This window comes from Larimichthys crocea, chromosome III (genome assembly GCF_000972845.2).
Source record: "Larimichthys crocea isolate SSNF chromosome III, L_crocea_2.0, whole genome shotgun sequence".
Taxonomy (NCBI): Eukaryota; Metazoa; Chordata; class Actinopteri; family Sciaenidae; genus Larimichthys; species Larimichthys crocea.
In genome coordinates, this window is record NC_040013.1 from 18,330,819 (window position 1) to 18,345,286 (window position 14,468).

The 14,468-nt window shown below is 38.5% G+C and overlaps 3 protein-coding genes across 3 annotated transcripts; 1 reads left to right on the plus strand and 2 right to left on the minus strand.

Moving 5' to 3' along the window:
* Positions 1-2,391: 2,391 nt before the first annotated feature.
* Positions 2,392-3,614, minus strand: LOC109142690 (cholesterol 25-hydroxylase-like protein). Its single transcript, XM_019277265.2, has one exon. It carries the CDS (start codon positions 3,596-3,598, stop codon positions 2,783-2,785), a length of 816 nt encoding a protein of 271 aa, XP_019132810.1. The 5' UTR covers positions 3,599-3,614; the 3' UTR covers positions 2,392-2,782.
* A 2,843-nt stretch (positions 3,615-6,457) lies between these two features.
* Positions 6,458-11,648, plus strand: itprip (inositol 1,4,5-trisphosphate receptor interacting protein). The gene is made up of 2 exons (XM_010744199.3): positions 6,458-6,590; positions 9,055-11,648. Exon 2 carries the CDS (start codon positions 9,122-9,124, stop codon positions 10,733-10,735), a length of 1,614 nt encoding a protein of 537 aa, XP_010742501.2. The 5' UTR covers positions 6,458-6,590; positions 9,055-9,121; the 3' UTR covers positions 10,736-11,648.
* On the minus strand, positions 11,427-14,271 carry LOC104929615 (glutathione S-transferase omega-1). The gene is made up of 6 exons (XM_010744188.3): positions 14,115-14,271; positions 12,804-12,912; positions 12,492-12,714; positions 12,287-12,388; positions 12,056-12,162; positions 11,427-11,823 (listed from the first exon to the last, which is right to left on the minus strand). Exons 1-6 carry the CDS (start codon positions 14,140-14,142, stop codon positions 11,673-11,675), a joined length of 720 nt encoding a protein of 239 aa, XP_010742490.3. The 5' UTR covers positions 14,143-14,271; the 3' UTR covers positions 11,427-11,672.
* Positions 14,272-14,468: the final 197 nt, after the last annotated feature.

A 14,468-nucleotide genomic window follows, 5' to 3' on the forward strand; every position in this document is an offset into this window, starting at 1 on the left:
CAAACACAAAACCAAAACATAACATCTGAATATTTAAAGCAGGGAACTGAAAAACAATCAACTCATCTACATTTATCTCACTGCAACTTTTATTTTCTGACATTTTTTTTTGCTCATTCATGTAATTATGTTGTTGTTGTTTTTTGTCTTATTGCACAACTTAGACTTCCTACTTTTTGATCAGTTCATGCAATAAAGGATAATGATAATGGCCACATGAGAAGGAAACAATTCACATAAACACTGACATCATCACATTTTAAGTTCAAATGGCAAACTGTGTTGCAACCATTTGTTTATTTATACGAGAAGCAGTTATGGAGCAACATAATCGTTCATTGTTACCGGCCACCTGATGAATGTAGGTCTAATATTCACTCTCCTTTAGCTGTTTTCTGAGGTAATAGACCTTTTTCACAGCAGCCACTTTGACATGAAATAGTAGGGTCAACTGTTTACAATGATACTAATTAAGGTCCCGTTCCATTTATTGCAGCAGGGACTTTCCAGTGAACCAACATGAACCACGGCAGCAACCTGACTCTGTTTGACCTGAATGGAACTGACCCTTAACACCTGGTAACACCTGTGTTTACCATTTCATGTCAAAATGGCTGCTGTGAAAAAAGGTCTGTTATCGTTATGAAACTACCCTTTTATTTATAGCCTTGTGCAACGTTTGTCTAATCTATACTCTTTGTTTTTTTCTGTTGATATTATCAGGAACATATATATGGCACATAAATATAAATAATACCAAACAATCAAAAATACTGAGATGCATGAATAAATAATGACATTAGAAGTTTCATCTGACAACACAGTTAACAGGAAAGTTCAGGGCTTTCCTCCAATAAGTAGCAGTAATGTCCACATACAAGACCTTCCTGTTTGTTTGGTAAAGGATCAGCTACCCAAATTCACTGAAGCAGATACTACAGAATGGTTTAATTTGAGGTGTCAGACTCTGAGATTTTCACATTTATTTATTTATGTTTTAGTTTTCTACCTTTGAATTGTTATCTTTTATTTCATTTTTTACACACACGTTTTTGTTACCAAGAAAAATACCCTCCTCCATGGTGTCTGCCATGTTGAACCACTATGTTTCTAAAGTAGGCAAGAACAGACATACTCTAAATAGGACTTTTTTCATGCCCATCATTATTTCTCCTCCATGTTAGGGAGGAGAGAGTGAAAGAAGGTGGTTGCATTCAGCAAGTACATTACAATGGTTGCCACTAAATCCTTCACACTTATCTTTTAATAAGTGAAAACACCTGTGTGAGTGTGCAGCGCCTTTAAATGTGCAGCAAAATGAAAATATAGTTGCCTACTCAGGACCAGTATAGATTAGATAATAAGATAATAAAATCCAATCACTTGCTTGCTCCTGTTTGTATATGAGGAAGGAAGACTTTCTTTTTTAATTCTGGCTCGGCAGATTTCCCGGACTACTTTCATTTCTCATCCGTCAGCCCAAAATTGCAACATTGGTACCCATGTGCCTTCATTCACATTTAAAACTGTACTTCTGCTTTGAAAGCAAGTGAATTTGTTGACTCTTTTTGTTAAGACATCAGCGTCATATCGGACACAGTTGAATATGTGTTGTGACTTATTACTTAAACCTTAAGAAGTGGAAGAGGAAATCAAGATAGGAAAAAAGATGTAATGTGTTTGTATTATGAAAAAGATTGAATGGATGAATGATGTTAAATCAATATGTAATGATAAAATAAATACCACTAACTAGCTGCACCTGTACCTATTTGTGTTATATATTTATATGTGTATGTATACAGTATGTATATGAATTATTTGTAGTATTATTTCAGTTTTCTTTTATACTTTTTCTTTTCATCTAATGGGTCTATACCTTTCAATAGCTTCTGTAATCACACAGTTGCTTTTGGATTAATGATAATAAAAGTATAATAAGAATAAACAATGAGAATTTAAATTAGAAACTGGTTTAAAATTTGTGAATAATTATAGAGTGAAGAGAGTGAGTGAGTAATGTATTGTAAGTGAAGATGGGGACACAAGTTTGGATTTGACTCCCTGGACAAACATGGGTGTGCCACTTCACAGTACCTCTTAAATATAAATGGTTTGAATGTGACATTTCAGCTCTAACATATGAGGGAGTGCTCCAGTAACAAGCCATAAGGAAAATGTGTCCTGTAAAGTTTTCATGCTACATTTTCAAATTGGTATTAGGAAAATGTGGTGATTGATTCTGAAATTATGCAGATGCCTGTAATGAATGCATGAGACCTGTTTAGTAAAGTCTGACCACTCAGAATCACTTTAAAATAAAGTGTAACAGTAAATTAAAGTAGTTTGAAAAAATAAGAATTGATAATTTATGAAGATTTATGAGTCATTCTTTAATAAATTAAATATACTTGCATTACAATGAATGGTGACAAGACTTTAGAAACCTTTTAAGCTGCTCCTGCATATAAATCCACTTCTCTGCTGTCAAACTGTATATGCTCAGGCAGTTGCCTCATGTACATTATACATTATACAATCATATACATACTTTTTGTATTAATAGCTGGTTCACTGGTCTAAATTACGATTGATATTATTTGATGTACTTCAACAAAGTTTTTACAGCCACCTTTAAAGTTTACATTTTAAATATGACAACAGTTTTTAAATGTTTTTTTATACATGAATACAATAATAAAATGTCAATGCGTAACTGTTATTCATTGCTGCAGTCAAGATTATATTCTGAAAACAAAATGTCCTTCACATAATCTGATAATCATGACCTCTTTGAAATCTTTCCTGATTTCCTCTGTGTGTCTTCTCCTCGCAGTGTCCCAAAAAGTCTGTCCCAGTGTGTGAAGTACGGCGCGTAGTTCACTTTGAATTTCAGATGGTGGAGGTCGTGATGCTGTGCTCCTCCGTAGAGACCGAAAGGTAACAGTCTGTGTGGAGACCAGGGAAATTCATAGCCGGAGTGAGCCTCCACAGACAGATACATGTTAGTGATATAGAAGAGCATCTCTGTGAGTGGATGGCAGTCCAGGAGCGCAGGGTTTAGTGTTGTAAAGATGCTGAGGCTCAGCATCTCCCAGACACCAGTGTGCTCTGTTGTCAGTGAGAAAGAGGCTGTGTAGAAGTGGTGCTCCTTGTGGAAGAAATGGTAGAGCCAGGACACTTTGTGATGAAGCAGATGCCAAAAAAAGTACTGCATGTCGAATAGGAGGAGGCAAGCCAGTACATCCCTAACAACAGTTAACATCTTGGGTGCCAGCAGAGGAGAAAACACCGGTCTGAAGTACCAGTGCACAACAGACAGGGGGAAAATGAAACACACATGGTTGTGTAAAATTTTGCGCAAGCACTTCCAAGCCATTGCCCATGTTACCTTGCTTTGAGGCTGGATCTTGAAGCGTCGCACCAGAGTCAGTCTGTAATAGAGCAAATCCAGACAAATGTAAGGCAAGCAGCAGCTCAGGTAGACAGTCAGAGAGAATAAAACCGGGAAAAATGGAGATCTTAAGAGGCTCTGTTGTCTCAACCAGTCCCAAAGAGTCTGCAGACGGAGCTCCTCTGTGCTCTCTGAGTGTGCCATCCCTGCAGTATGAGAAAGCCTTACTCTACAGACCCTACTTCATGAAGTATTGCGACATTATCTGAGACACTCGCAAAGCATTTCCTGAGGATTTTCACATTGTAAGCACTGCCAAAAAAAAACTTTTTTTTAGATTTTTTTAATTATCTGGAAGCTGCTTACAACAGTGCTGATATCACTCTGTTTCGGTTCTCTGAATACCAAACTTGTGACCTCAGTGATGATGATATTATACAGCAACTCTTTCAAGCTTTTTTTTATGTTTTATTTGATAGAGAAAGCTAAAGAGCAAGGGAGAGAGATGGGGGACGGATGCTCTACCAACTGAGCTAATCGACACCCCAATACAGCAATTCTTAGGTGTTGATCTTATGATGATGATGATGATGATGATGATGACAATGAATCCAGCTCATAAAACACTCTCATTTATTGAGTATATATGGATGCATGTGAAATATGAAAACCAGCAACTAATTAATACTAATTAATAAATTACCTAATTCAAGAAGTAAATAATAAAATCCGAACATCCAAAACTCTGCTGTGTCCAAATAAACAAAGGTCCGAATGCTGCAACAGAGTGACCTACAACAACTGCATCTGAGAAAGAAAAACTCCAAACTGTTTTAATTAAGTCCTTTCCCTTGGCTCAGGTCAGAGACACATGATCAGTGACTTATGATTGGTCCAGAGCAATCTGGACAGTGTCTGTTCAAATAAACTGCATGCACAAGGCAGTGTTGTAGTCCAGACTTCCTAAAGCGAAACCAAGTCATGACCAAGACAAGAGTATATCAATACCGAGACAAGACCAAGACTATGAAAGGTCGAGATCAAGTCGAGACCAAGACCAAGGCAGGGTGAGACGGGAGTCAAGACCAAGACAGTATATAGCCTACTTACAGTTGTGTGAAAAAGTGTTTGCCCCCTTCCTGATTTCTTACTTTTTTGCATATTTATCACACTTAAATGTTTAAGATCATCAAATAAATGTTAATATTAGACAAAGATAACCCAAGTAAATATAAAATGCAGTTTTTAAATGATGATTTCATTTAAGAAAGGGTCTGATTTAAGAGAAAAAAGCTATCCAAACCTACCTGGCCCTGTGTGAAAAAGTAATTGCCCCCCTTGTTAAATCATGAACTAACTGTGATAAAACTAATTTTTTTGAAAGATGGGTTCAATTACACTGTCCACACCCAGGCCTGATCACTGCCAGACCTGTTGAATCCAGAAATCACTTTAATAGAACCTGTTTGAGTGAAGTAGGCTGAGAGATCTCAAACAGCAACACATCACAATGTGATCTCAAAAAGTTCAACAAAAGATGAAAAAACAAAATCATTGACAACTGTGAGTCTGGAAAGAGTTATAGAGCTATTTCTTAAGCTTTGGGACTACAGCGAACCATGATGGGTCAGTTATACGGGTCATCATGTCACTTCAGTATAGCCATATGTTACTTGTTACTTGCTATTAGGATTGTATTATACCATTTCAAAGATTAGCTAAGATATTTTATGTAACATCTGACCAACGTCCAGGTCCAGCTTGTTGGAAAAAAAAGCGAAAAATTGAAACCGGTTTTATTTGACATTTTCCAGCATCTTAGTTTAGGCAGGATAAAACTTTGGAAATGAGCAAATGCTTTTAAACACACCATCCACTTAATGATTGAAGTTTTTGATTTTAAAGTTAAAATAATCACCAATTAATCATTATGGACTTCTATGCAATGATTATAAAGATCACTGAATAACTGGTATTTTTTAGGTGTCTATTCTTTTTTTTAACAGCTGGAGAAAAAACAACAACTCTACAACTAGTAGATTAGGTAGATTGCAGGAAACCTGTAAAAGGATCCTGAAGTACAAAAGCCACAAAGACAATTCAATAAATATAGTGATGGGGAAGTTTAGGTGAGGGGAGTGAGGCGGTTTCAGGGCAGACCAGAGGGTCCGGATAAGATCTGAAATAAGAAAGAGTCTGAGGGCATCTGGTGGATGGACAGAGAATGGCAGTGAAATGCAGGGTCATGGTGAAAGGGCATTGACATTGAATTTACTAGTTGCTATACAAATTAAGATGTTTGCACACAAAACATATTTAAAAAATCTACAAATAGAGCTGAAACGGTTAACGTGGAGCTATTTTGACGATAATTTCATGTCATTTCATGCAAAAATACCAAATATTTCATGCTTTTTTTGTTGCTTTTCTTTTAATTATTTGAATATTTGTCATTTACCAATACTTTGTTCCATTGGTTTGGTCAAAATAAGCATTGTGAAGGCATCACTTTGGGCTCTGGGTAATTGTGATGGCCAAACAGTCAAGTGATTAAGGGATTAAAGGAAAAATAATCATCAGATGAATTCATAAAAATAAGGAAAGAAATAAGTTAGAGTCTTGTACAAAACAGTTAAAAATGATAATCCTGCTTTTACTTGAATACGTGACTAATAAAACAATACAATATAATACAAAAATAAATATAAAATAAAAATAGTTTAACCACTTTATAGACAAAATCATTATCTTCATAATCATAAAGTCTCTAATATTAATCTGCACCGTACCTATAGCTGTAGATTAACAATATAAATAAGCAAAACATTGTTATAGTCCATTAAAACAGCAGAAATTGTATAGTTAAGTTCACTATATCATGTCAGTTATTGCTATTCAGGATAGTTAGTGTGCTCTTTCCACAGTCCTGGATGATATGAAGTTTGTGCACACGGTTTATGATATTTAAATTCGTCGTGTGACCCACAGACCCGGTCCTCGCAGCTCAAAATCCCTATTTTGGTTGCACAGAGGCGGCTGGGCGGTGTTTGCGTGCATGGGTGGAGCTCACAGTCAGGAAATGTGTAAACTGTGACTCTGTTCCCTCGTTGTTCACATGAGTTTGATGAGGCTGCTTTCACCAGAGACACATGCCATGATGACTTTATGATGAACTCGGGCAGAAAACAACACAAAGGTAAGTGTATCATGTTTTACACCGTGTATATCTACCTAAACTAACTTCTCTGGACTTTTACATGGACGAAGTGCCAAATTCCTCAACCTCCCAAACATGCAATTATGTTGCCGGACTTGTTGCTTGTTGCTCATGTTGTTTAGTTAGAAATAAACGTTTTAGTTGTTAAGTCTGCTTGAAAACTTTACACAGCAGAGTTTGTTAGCTGAGCAGGCTGCAAAGTGACTCATTTGTCTGTCTGTCACCACATTTCCGTGATGAGAGGCGCACTATTTTGTTGCTTAGGCAACTGGGGAGGCAACTGTTGGCAATGTGTCGAAACTACGCAACACAGACACGTCACAGTTTATTGTGAATGATGGTCAGCATATTTATTTGACATTTACTCATGTAGACTCCTCTTTTACTCAGATAAATATAGCAACACCACAATGTATGATACTTTATTTAAGTAAAACTCATTAATCAGACTTTGTTTTGTCTAAGTAAAAGTGCAAAAGTATGAGCATCAAAATAGAAATTCAAGATCCAATGTGTCACATCATACAGGCCTCTATTTACAAAATATGGCATAAATGGAATATATAATTTCATAACTATGTTTTCATTAGTCTATAACCTGAAAATACAAGAAACGTCCTTGGAGTCCACCATGAAGTGAAGCTAATGTGAAAGTGCAGTTTCTCGAACAGCCACTTGAGTCTGGCTACCATTCTCCATAAACACCCATAATAAAATGTGCGACTTCAAAGCAGTAATTACATGTTTACAGCCTGGTACAAAAATCAGTTTTGGTCTCCATAGCTAATTTTCCCGTTCATGATAACTGTACTGAGTATATATAACTCACTCCTCCAAATTCAAGGCTTAAAGTTACGCATAATTAACAGTATGGCCATGTTGATTGACAGGTGGGTGGCTTGTTTGAGCACCCTGGCATGATTCAGCCCCCCTCAGGTCCATCGATGATGCATATCCATATCCATATCTTTGCCAATTTTTAGATTAGACAGGACTGCCAAGATGGCGATGGCCAGAGCCACCACACTCTGAGTTTAAAGCGGCTCTAGATTTACCTATGGGTGACGTCATGGATACTATGTCCATTCTTTATGCTACCTATGGTTGAACAGCCTTGTTTCTACGGTAGCCTAGAACTAAACAAACTAAACTAAACACCTTGCTTTCACAGTTTTCATGCATTTGTTTTGTGCATTTCTGTAGGGTAAAAATATAAAGTAGCAGGAAATAAAAAACATTGTACAGTAAATATAGGCTACTTAGTTATTTTCAACCACTGAATTTAAGATGTCATACAAAAATATAAAACATTGAGTATTTGTAAGTGATAAAATACACAAAACTTCAAAGTCAGCTTCAACTCGACCAGCTGCATGTTAATGGAAAACAATTATTTAATTAGCTCTTGTACTAATGGTAAATGCTTAAATGTTGTGAAACAGTAGCACAAGCACTTATGTTACGTATTCCTGTTTACAAGAAGCAAAAACTCCTGACTCTGTGGCCATCTTCTTAAGAGAAATAGTTGGTTATTTCTTCATCTTGGTCTTTCTCAGTCTTTGTTTATGTTGACTATTGCCTTCAGGTTCTTTAACAATAGATTTTTAATGGACCACTGTGCAGCCCTCTCTGTCTGGCTTGATGTTTGTTTGGATGGCCTGAGCAATGTAAGTGTTGGAAAGCATCCCAGTGAGTAAGTCATGGGAAGTTGCCATCATCCTGCGGGCGGCTTCACATACTTTGCCATTACTGCACTGCCATTACTGCAGTGCCATTTTAAAGCTCAAGTCTTACAGAGAATGGCTCACAGTGTGATGATTTTACAGTGAGATCATGGTGCATGTGTACTTCCTATTTCTTATTTTGCCTATTTGTGGAACGTTAGTCCCATTTTGAGTATGTTTAGTAATTTAAAAGATTATAGTGAGAGTTGAAATAACTCAGTCCATCGTACCACAGCGGTGTGCAGGTGTCTTTAACTTCTACTAAAAGCTTGGAACATAAGCAAAATACTTGTGTAATTTCCTCTTCTGTACAGTAGCCGTCTGATGACGTCCAGGAAATAAGATAATAATGTCAGTGTGAGTTGTTTTTTCACTCAGAAACTTTATTCAGACATTTTTAAGAAAGGGAGGCGCCATTCATTTTTATTTTGTGCAAAATGTTAACAGGATGTAAACGTTAAGAGGCACAATGTTGGAATAGGGTTATCAGAGAAGGGCGACACTCTTCTAAAGGGCTCCATCTTCCTTCCTCCCATGTTGCACAGTCTGATACTGGGTGAGTGCGTCACTCAGCCCACTGCCTCTATATTTAGAGGTACAATCTGTGCTTCCTGCTGGGTGGAGTTTAGCTCTACAGAAATAACTGTATTTTTCTTGGTATGTACCATGATTTTCATAAATCCACTTTAATAAAACCACTATTTCTGTTTGTCTTTCAGGATCTGAGCTGCAGCTGCCTGGACATCTGCAAGATGCTTAAATGTGTATGTTAGAAACAAGCTGAACATGCAGGGGGCCATTGCACGAGTGTGTGTGGTGGTGGTCGCTGCCATATTGAACCATCCCTTGCTCTTTCCTCAAGAGAACACCACACTCCCGGACCAGGACAAGGAGCTGATGGCTCGCATGCGAGAGCACGAGGAGAGGTTGGAGATGGAGCAGGCCAAGCTGGAGAAAGAACTTTCACAGCTGGAATCAAAGCAGGAAGAAAGCAGCTCGGAGGATGGTTATAGTTGGTACTTTTGGAGCACTTTGTCTTTCGTCATATTCTTTACCATCGAGCTGTACAGGGTAGATCTTACTGACACAGAAATCAAGCCAGTTGAGGATGAAGACGTCTTTTCAGAGAGTGGATCTGTCACACCCAGAACGATGGTACTAGATAAGGATGTCCTGAGTAACTTCTGCGACAAATGCATGTACACTTCATCCCATGAAAACTGGAGGGTGAGGGAGTTTGTCGAAGGTTTTGCTGATGACTTGTTGGAATCGCTCAGGAGCGTATGTGACAGGGATGCGGACATGGAAGTCGGGGACTTTGTCGGCATTGGGAGCATGTTCGAGTCTTGGAAGGTGTGCAAACCCCTGATGTGCGACCTTATAGTCCCTTTTTCACCTCCAGATCCATATTCCTTCCAGTTCCATCTGTGGTGCAGCCCCTCTAGTGACGTGCCCCCAGGCTTGCAGGGCTGTGGCAAGATAAAGGTGACCAAGTTTGGGGAGAATGAGAAGGGCTGTCTCTGTGGCTCTGCCAATATGGGAGATGACATGCTGTGTCTATTGCACAGTAGGAATGACACACCTAAAGTGGACCACAGTCCTGATGAACTGTTGTGCTCCAGGAACACACCTTTCTTAGCCAAAGATCAAGTCATGAAGTGGTTTCAGATCTCTGTAACCAAAGCGTGGGGACGCATCTCTCACAAATATGACTTTGAGGTCACTTTTCGCAACCTGGATGCCGCTGGCGCTCTGACGATCCGATTCCGTTCGGGTAAAGTCATCATGTTGAACATCATACCGGTGGTTCAGCTGGAGGATACAGACGCTTATTTTGTCTCACACTTTCCATCAGATTGTGACAGCCCTCCAGATCCATACTGGCCCCTCTCTTTTGCTGTCTACGAGAAGAATTTGCTGAAACATTTCGCTAAACGCCTACCACAAAATTCCTGTCATTTGCACTGCCTTCAGATTGTTACATTCCTACACAGAAAGCAAACAGGGCTCACAGGAAAAAGCGCCCTTACTAACTACCACTTAAAGACTGCTCTGTTGCACTTGTTACTGAGTAAAAAGCCTTCTGTGTGGGGAGTTGAGAGTATGGAGCACAGGCTTCGGGATTTACTCAGCTTCTTGCAGAGGAGCCTACAGGAGAAGAGACTTCATCACGTTCTGATTGGGAACAGTAAAGTGCCAGGAGATGTGCAGGTTCCTCTGATAATTCGCAAAGCGGAGCCCATCAATCTGTTCAGACCTCTGGTGTTGCAGAGGGAGCTTCATGCAGCAACAGTCAGGCATTTCCACGAGATGTTGAGAAATGCGCCTGTGCTTATACAAGAGTACACACCTCACTTAACAAATGGAGGTTTACACCACATCCTAGATGAGAGTTTGTAAGTCTTGGCAGTGCTTGTCATGTGCACTGCTTCTTACTTCTTTACTTTTACCGCTTCTTAAATAGTTGCACCAGCTACACAAGTACAGAAACAAAAAGATGCAAGTTATTTTAGTTACAGCTGATATCTAGACTTGTAGTTGCTGCAGCTGCTTTCTTTACATTTCACAGTGTAACCAGTGTATTGAGAATATGGCCTCCAAACAACAATTTATATTGTTTACCCATGTAGTTACTTTTAGTTCAGTCTGTAGGACAGTTTCTGAAGCTTACAGGTCATATTGCTTGTATTTATAGACAAACCAATTTTCAGCAGATACCCCTAACGCCTCTGAAAGAAGCAGCAACAAGTAATCTACATGAAGGTCATTGTAGAAACTTTCACCTGAGAAAAGACGGAGCTCTTTTGTCAGTCAGGGAAACATTTGAACAGAAATACCTCTCATATTGCGCAGATCTAACAGGAATAATATACCAAACAGTAAACGTGTTTTTGTTTTCATTCACAGTATTGCAAATCTACAGTAACGGCAGCTATTTCATTTTGTAATGTACAATGTAAAGTATTTGTTTTCGCCATTTCTTTTTTAGATGTCCAGTTCATTAAACGGGGCCACTGTGTGCAGCCTGAGGGGGGAAACATAATGTAGTTTTGTTTATTGTAACACAGAGAATATTCAGATTCAGACCAGAGTCATTACATCTCATTTTTATTAGAAAAAAAAAAAAAATACAAACTTCTGAATGGATCATTGAAAATCAGATTTACCTCACAGTACCTCATTTCCCTTATGGCAATTAATTTCCCCTCAATACAAAAATCATCTGTCATGTCTTAAATTTCCCCCCAGAAATACATTTGTTCTTCACTGTATCCCCTTAATGCTAACATATTGTAGTATTTATCACCAAAAATGTAAGGTTTTGATGAGTTATTTTCTACAGGCCATAGTCATAGTCGGGTTTCCCCACAACGTAAGACTGGTAGAAGGCCTTGTAGGTGTCCATACTGTGCATGGTAGCTTTGACAGCCGGATCCTCCAACATACGCTCTGTCCACTTCTTCAGCTCAGGTGTACCGTCAAGGCAGCTGAAAAGACAAAGGGAATCAAATCATTCACGCAAGACCAAATCACAACACATATCAGATATCATGAAGGAAAGATGACAAAGAAGTCTTGACTTCCTGTGTGATTCCCTGCTCTTTATTGTACAGGTTTTTACTTTTGTACTGTATCTAATAGTGTCAACTTCAGTGTCTTGAAATGCCTCCATAAATAAAATATATTTATTTTTAAATGTCCTGAGAAATTATTACTTACCTTTGCAGCTCAAAGATCTCCAGCCTCTCAAACCACGGCCACATCATGTAGTCGATCATTGTGATGGAATCTCCACCGAAGAACTTGGTCTTCTTATTAACCAGGTCCTGAAAAATAAACATTACATCCATCAACGTTGGATAAAACACATGGATCTCCCTTTACTCATTATATCTGAACATTTATTACAGTTCATAGACGATTTTAGTTGCACTTGACTTTGCAATTTACCTCATTTAATTTGGCAAACTTCTCTTTCAGTTCAGCTTCGAGTCCTGAGACGTCCTCCCCGTTCTTTCTTCCCATGGGGATCTTGTAGAAGTACGGGGTTATCTGTGGAAAGCAGTGGCATTAATATGATTTGCTGATCGTAACAGTAGACAAGTACACAAAATGAAACTCTGGGATTTAGATGCATGTCTTCATTTTAAGATACCTTGGAAAAATGCTCCAGCATCATCTTCTGTTGAGCTTTACCAAAAGGAGAGGTAGGAAGCAGCTTCTTCTCCGGGTAAACTTCATCCAGGTATTCACAGGTGATGGGCGACTCATAGATCACCTCACCAGCACTTGTCTCAAGTGTTGGGACAAGACCAAGAGGATTCCTCTCAAGGAACCATTCAGGTTTGTCTTTCAGATGAATGTTGATGGTGTCATACCTGAAAGACACCAACATGTAAACTTAATCAAAAGTTCAGATGTGTAACAGTGGTGATTTAAAATAAAGAATAATGAAATGTGTCTTTACTTGATCCCCTTGGCATTCAGCACTAATCTGGTCCTCTGGGCGAAGGGGCAGAATCTCATGCTGTAAAGTCTGATGTGGTCTTTGGGGACTGGACCAGGTGCAGCACTCCCTGAAGGAAATATTTATTCCACATTACCTATTTTGTACTTAAACATCCATTTCAGAGGAAAATATGGTACTTTATCCTCTACAAAGATTACTATACCATATAACAAAAATTATGCACACAGATTAAACTATCCAACAGTATAAAGCAGTTAAATGAGCTCCACCCTATTTACAACACCTGCTACTGTCACATTTATTAAGCAGGCTGAGTCATCAGCTGTGACTGTGCAAAAATATTACTCCTGTCATTGTTTATGACATTTAGCGATGTCAGAGCAGGAGACAGAGTCAAAGTGTGCCCTACCTTTCACAAAACACTTTTCAGTAGTTTGTACAGAAGAGGAAAATATTGTAATTTATCCTCTACAATGTCTTTGTAGATTCATATTCTATATACCAAAATTATGCATACAGATTAAACTATCCAACAGTACATAAAGCAGTTCAAATGAGCTCCTCGTTCAGACAGTTAACGCAGAGGAAAATAATGCTAATTGCCATTATCAAATAATTTCATGCATAAATTGTTTTCAGACTCTCAGATATGAAATTTCCTCCTCGTCTCTGTTTTGTATCATTTAACTGAATATATCTCTGGACTTTAGACAAAACAAGGCATTTAACAACATCACCTTGGACTTTGAAAAACTAGGATGGAGTAAAATGTAAACCTTTCCAGCCTTTTACAGTCACATAGGAGTGAGCACATGTCCTTTTCTAATGAGTAACTTTAGTAACCTTCACAGTATATTTTATGTCTTTAAAAAATGCATGTCATCAGTATCCACAGAGAGTCGCTGTGCTAATAAAAAGTCTTTAAATTAGATGGTAGAAATAATCCTCGAGTTATTTTGACTATGTGCAATACCTGTTGTCCACTGTCACCTTTGTGTTTTAGGATAAAGAGGTCACGTGTTGCATGATCACCATGACTTTGCAGAAAAAAACTCGCTGCTGTCATTGTTTCTGTCATTTTGCAACGTCAGGGCAGAGGAAGTGAATAGGATGGCAAACACCTTGGCAGCCTGCAAAATTCAGTTTTCCACGGGGTTGAATATAAAACAATGCATTGAATCGACAAGACACTGAGCATGCATAAACCTCTTGATATGCACGGGTCAGATTTCAGGAACTGAGAAAGACTTGACATCAGTCTTGCAAGATGCTTTTCCCGTTAAGCTGAGTAATCGCTGCACGTCTTACCTTTGGCGAAACACTTTTCCGTAGACATGTCAAAGCTTCAGGCGGTGAATGAAATTAGTATAAAACACGGAGGATCTGTAAGAGAGCTCACTGTGCGCAGCGATATAAGGCGAAATTATTTATTTTGAACCTTACTTCCGAGGTGGGCTTGTCGAAGAAAGTATGTCAGCCAATAGCATGAGAGGGTGGTTTCTCAGGAGTGATGGGAATTTAGGTTATTTTTAGTGAGCCAGATCATTTGACTCGACTCGGCTCTTTCGACTCCCAAACGGCTCGTCGTATATTCTTTATAATTCAGCCACATTTACCAGCCTGATTTGACTTGTGGTGTGTATGTGTAGTCATATATATCAC

What these genes read in the sequence shown, in the direction of transcription:
- LOC104929615 (XM_010744188.3), bottom strand. Translation starts at nt 14,142, where the DNA reads ATGTCTACGGAAAAGTGTTTCGCCAAAG. An exon ending in GGAAAAGTGTTTCGCCAAAG is followed by an intron (nt 12,913 to 14,114) that starts GTAAGACGTGCA and finishes TATTTCCTTCAG; the next exon opens with GGAGTGCTGCACCTGGTCCA. An exon ending in CTGAATGCCAAGGGGATCAA is followed by an intron (nt 12,715 to 12,803) that starts GTAAAGACACAT and finishes GGTGTCTTTCAG; the next exon opens with GTATGACACCATCAACATTC.
- LOC109142690 (XM_019277265.2), bottom strand. Translation starts at nt 3,598, where the DNA reads ATGGCACACTCAGAGAGCACAGAGGAGCTCCGTCTGCAGACTCTTTGG.
- itprip (XM_010744199.3), top strand. Translation starts at nt 9,122, where the DNA reads ATGCAGGGGGCCATTGCACGAGTGTGTGTGGTGGTGGTCGCTGCCATA.